The sequence below is a fragment of the Orycteropus afer genome, unplaced genomic scaffold (genome assembly GCF_000298275.1).
Source record: "Orycteropus afer afer isolate SDZICR_OR568_19922 unplaced genomic scaffold, OryAfe1.0 scaffold00445, whole genome shotgun sequence".
Taxonomy (NCBI): Eukaryota; Metazoa; Chordata; class Mammalia; order Tubulidentata; family Orycteropodidae; genus Orycteropus; species Orycteropus afer.
The window spans coordinates 1,456,723-1,462,113 of record NW_006922032.1 but is presented as its reverse complement, the minus strand read 5'-3'; the positions used below and the strand labels follow the sequence as shown (position 1 = coordinate 1,462,113).

At 33.8% G+C, this 5,391-nt stretch overlaps 1 protein-coding gene across 1 annotated transcript in view; it reads left to right on the top strand.

Annotated features, from left to right (window-relative positions):
• The window catches only part of CCSER1 (coiled-coil serine rich protein 1), a 958,389-nt gene that overhangs the window by 142,542 nt on the left and 810,456 nt on the right, over window positions 1–5,391 (top strand). Inside the window, exon 3 of the mRNA XM_007954211.2 lies at window positions 3,155–3,248. Within this exon, the coding sequence (XP_007952402.2) occupies window positions 3,155–3,248 (94 nt within the window). The remainder of the gene's footprint in view (window positions 1–3,154; window positions 3,249–5,391) is intronic.

The following is a 5,391-nucleotide window of genomic DNA, read 5'->3' as shown; positions in this document are numbered from 1 at the left end:
GCCTTCAATGAGATGGATTGACATGGTGGCTGCGATGATGGGCTCAGTATAGCAGGGATTGTGGAGCTGGTGCAGGATAGGGCTGTGTTTCATTCTGCTGTGCATGGGGTCGCTATGAGTCGGAAATGACTCGAGGGCACCTAACAACAACAACAAGAACATGGTAGATTTTTCCATCAGAGAATGAGGTGGGATGGTTTCCTATAGAAGGGAGGAATGCTTTGCAAACCATGCTTTCAATGAGTAAGATGCCCTTACTTGCATAAAAAAGGTGACAGTTATATGATTAGCATCCATTTATTTCTTTGTTCTTTTGTTGCTTCCTTCATTGCTTTTAAATGTCATAGGCCAATCCCTTAGATAATGTTTAATAAACACTGACGGTATTATCTTTTCCAAATCTTTCTTTCTAAATCTTCCTTCCCATATTTTTCTTCAATTCTGTTTGTTTTGTTGTTTTGTATTTATCTTACATATTTAGGGTGGCAGCTTATCTAGCTTATCTCTCATTGCTTATAATTTGGAACATCTTTTTGATGCTGTTTAGAGAAGAAAGTTATTCTCAGTAGGGTATTACCACTATATTATAGGATACACAGACAACAGAACACACTGCCCTGGAGTTGGATCCAATTCATAGTGACTCCTCCTTGAGTTTCCGAGACAGTATCACTACAGAAGTAGATTGCTCAACCTTCCTTCCAAGTAGTGTCTGGTGGGTTTTAACTGCCAGCCTCCTCGTTAACAGTGAAGTGCCTTAGGCACTATGCCACCAGAGCTCCCATACCATAGGATAGAGCTGCCAATAAACAGAACTGCCAATAACAGTTGATTGTAGCTATAGTTTAAATTATTAGTTAAATTCATTTGTAGAAAGAAATGTTTTAGTTTGGGAATATTTATCACCTTGTAGCATAGTACCTAAGGCATTTGAATGCTGAGCAGAAGACGGGTGTTCAAACCAACTAGCCACTCCTTTGAAGAAAGGTTGGGCAATCTACTTCCCTAGTGACACCACTTCAGAAACTCAAGGATGGGTCATTATGAGTTGGATCCAACTTGACAGCAGTGAGTTTCCCCCCCCCCCAAACTACAGTGTTTTATCCAAGCACCAAACATTTCTAAATTTTATGATGCTTAATTCTCTTTGTTGAAGTGAGAATAGCTCATTTAAAACTCACAATATCCTTATTTTTAACCCTAAGAAATGTCTGTATGTACATTTGACAATTCCAATAGCTTTTCCTTAATGCATATTTATTTTTTTAAATATTGACTATGACAGCTTTGAATTCAATAGAAAAACTGAGTTATTTGTGGCATTGTACAGTACTTAGGCTTTTCTTATTCATTTCCTGTATTTTCACTCTTGGTATTTTATTTTTACTCTCTAAACCTAAATTATTACTTCTCTCAGTACATCCTACCACTCATCTATGCAAATAAATACGCAAATTAGAACTTGACCACTCCCGCAAGAATTCCTACTAGTGCATATCACCATTTCTCCCTAAATCATCTCATTTACCTCTAGTTTATTTTTCATCTTTGTGGGGGGGGGGGACTAAGAAAAATAATCTGAGCACTGATATATTATTGATATTATAAAACTCAATATTTTTTTCAACCTAATTGGTATACGTTTTTGTTTTTCTGTTCTCTCTTCCTATCTAAAACAAATAATTGAGAACTAAGAACTTGATCCCCATTTCCAAGTGTACCCTACGTTAATGTTTCACAGTTGGCACTATGCACAAATTTGTTTGAGAAAAAATTCATTAAATGTGGTTAGAAGAAGGTTACCCAGTCTTGCAATATAAACATAGATGGAAAAATATAAAATGTCAATTTATAGACTTCTATATCTTTGAAAAACAGTTTTCATCCTTCCTGTGCATTTGTAAGAACTAATCTTATCTCATTTATTTTAAATCATCATTAAAGAAATTTTTATTAAAATAGATACTTTTCTATATTATAGTATCTTTGATACCTGCTCATATATGCACTTTCCATTTATGTTAAATATCTTTTAAAAAATTAATGTACAAATAAAACCCAACTCATGGCCATCGAGTCGATTTTAATCATAGCGACCCTAATTTGGTTTCCAAGACAGTAAATCTTTTTTTATTTTTATTGTGATTTGGGTGGAAGTTTATAGAAAAAAATTCATTTTCCATGTTTACAGCAATTCATACACATTTTGTTTTGTCTGATGACATTGACTGCAATTCTCTACAACATAATAGCTCTCTTCTCACTTTCTCCCTATAGTTACCTCTTCTCTGTGCCCTTCCCTCCCATGTACTCCAAAACCCTGAGCTGTCTCCCTGTGAAAACACTACTCTTTTGTTCCCCCGTGAATGATCACTCCAGGGAGTATATCTACCTGATGTAAATGTTCACCCCATATGCTTATTATTTGGCTGGAAGCTACAGGAATGAGTTCAGTTCTAGACCTGAAGGGTGGCTAGAGGCTATAGTCTCAGGGGTCTCCCCAGGCTCTTATCAGACCAGCAAACCTGGTCTTCGTTTTTTTATGATTTTGAGTTTGGTTCCACATTGTTCTCCCTCTATCCAGGATCTCCTGCACAGATCCCCCTCTGAGTGGTTGACAGTGGTAGCTGGGCATCATCTGGTTCTTCTGGTCTCATAGTCATATAGGCTGAGGATCACATGGTCTACCAGTCCCTTGGACTAATTGTTTCCATGAATCTTTGGTTTTCTTCATTCTTCTTTGCTCTGGATGAGGAGAGACTCATTGTTGCATCTAGATGGCCACTTGCAAGCCAAGACAGTAAATCTTTATGGAAGCAGATTGTCTCATCTTTCTTCCACAGAATGGCTGGTGGGTTTGAACCACTGTCCTTTTCGTTAGCAGTCACATGCCTTAACCACTACACCATAAGCACTACACTCTTTTTTAATGTACAAATAAGTGAAATAGAAAATAATTTAAAAAATAATTTTGGAAATTTTTATTAGACTAGTAATTTGAAAGTCCATAAGATAGTCAAATAATTTCTCATATGCAATTAATATTTTTATTTCTATATTTGAATTCCCTTTGTTTGATGGCATCTACATGTGAACATTTCCTCATTTCTCAAGTGTTTTGGTTTCTTAAGTATTGGTTTTGCTTTTTCCTCAGGATGTTTTGAATAATTTGGGATCTTGTGAACTGGATGAAGATGATCTCATGCTTGATCTAGAATTTTTAGAGGAACAGAATCTTCATCCTTCGGGTAAGTGTAAATAAATGTACAATATCATACCACTTTGCTAATAATTATTTAGCTTTCCCTGATAAGCTACATATTATTTAGCTGCATTCAGTCTTTTCAATCCCCCATTTGTTTTTTCTGTATGCAAGGCACATACTAAGTACTGTGGAGGATCAAAGATAAATACCCCATTGTTCTGTTTCTCAATGATTTTAAAATATACTTTGGAAATATAAATCAGGTAAAAGATATTTATAAAATAACAAAAACTATGAAATAGCAGTGTTTACAAAGAAAGAAATATTCTAATTATATATTTAACATTTTAAAAGTTTTCTTTTGAAGGAAACAATTACAAAAATTCCTTTCTACATGTATTTTATATTACCAAGCAAAAGTATTGTGCATCTTGATTTACTGTTCCAAATCTTAGCCAATTCAATAATAACTATACATGTTCATATTGATGCAATAAAGTTGACATCAAAATTAATAATCACCAATGGCAATCACAGACACATGTGCATAAACATATATAAACCCACGCATAGGGTAAATTCTTATTGAATTATAGGAAGGCAGCCTATGCTAGTTGCAATAGTTTAAATTTATGTTAAAACATAAAATGTCATATTTCCAAATATCAATATCCACCAGCCATTCCTCGGAAGGAAGTTTGAGCATTCTACTTCCGTAATGATACTGCCTCGGAAACGCAAGGAGGGGTCATTATGAGTCAGAGCCGACTCAGCGGCAGTGAGTTTGGTTTTAATCTCTTTGAAGTTGATTATAAGAATTAGTTTTCATTCAGATTAAGATATTTGATAGCAAAGTTAAGCATTTACACTTAAGTTTTGTTAGTAGTGTCTTTAACATAGTCATTTTGAAATTAAAGTACAAATACCATTAAACTAGAGCTTTAAACTTTGCATACTGCTTTTTGAATTTGGGAATATTAATTAGCCTCAACTTATATGAGTTAGACACTTGATCTCTAATGGTTATTAACAGTTCTATTATATTTTTATGAATTCTTGCTCATAGATTTTTTTTTTTTTTTTTACTGCAGACAATGTAACGAGTATTGAATGAAGACAATAACAGTTTTTACATTTTCTTGAATTATATTTTAAGGCTATTATCAAAAAGAAACTCTTCTATTTTTTTTTTAAATTCAATAACAATTTAGGATAACCATTTTTCTGCACATATTCCCTGAAGTTTATTTGACAAAATTCTTTTAAAAATTTTGTATTTTTGGATATTTTATACAATTTGATCACCCATTTGTAGTTGTCTTATAAGACTTACACATGATGGTTATGGTTAATGGTAAAATCCCTTTACAGTGAAATATGTCACTAGCTAGTAAAATTATGGGCGCATTTACCTTTAGATGTATCTATCTAACTTCTAGAAATTACATCTTGAAATACTGGAAAAATACAAAATAATGCATCCATTTGACTATTCATTGCAACATATTAACAATATCAAATTATTAGAAATGACTCAAATGCTACCAGTAGGACACTTATTGAATATATAGTAGAATACTAAGCCATCATAAAAAGTAATAAAATGCAATGAGGAAATTGTATATTAATAGAGAAATTTATAATCAACAGTTTAGATGAAACTGATCAATCTAAACATAACTAAAAGTGTAACTAGACATTTTGTATCTCTTGCTGCAACACAGAAAGACATGCACAGAATCACTTACAAAGGTTTTTTCCCTCCGATCTGCCATAGTACCTGAATCTACTCAAGTCTCTATATCGAAATATGATTGTACAGGAGATGAAAGGGAGAGAGGAAATCCTAACTGGTCAAAATGGTGCAAAGAGACTGGCAGCAACCAAATTTAGAATGGGAGAGGTTCTATGGATAAATGCCTATTTTCAGAAAAAAAAGAAAAAGAAAAAAACGACATGCTAAAAGAAGAATGGAGTGTGAGTGATAAAAAGAGGCTTAAACAATGTAAGAAGAAATGCAATTTGAGATTCCTATTGGTATGCTTATTTAAAAATAATGTAGAAAGACAGCTTGGAGTTAAGAAGAGAAATTTGAATATTGAGTTTTGTTGTTGTTGTTGTTGAGTGCCGTCGAGTCGTTTCCGACTCATAGCGACCCCATGCACAGCAGAACGAAACACTGCCTG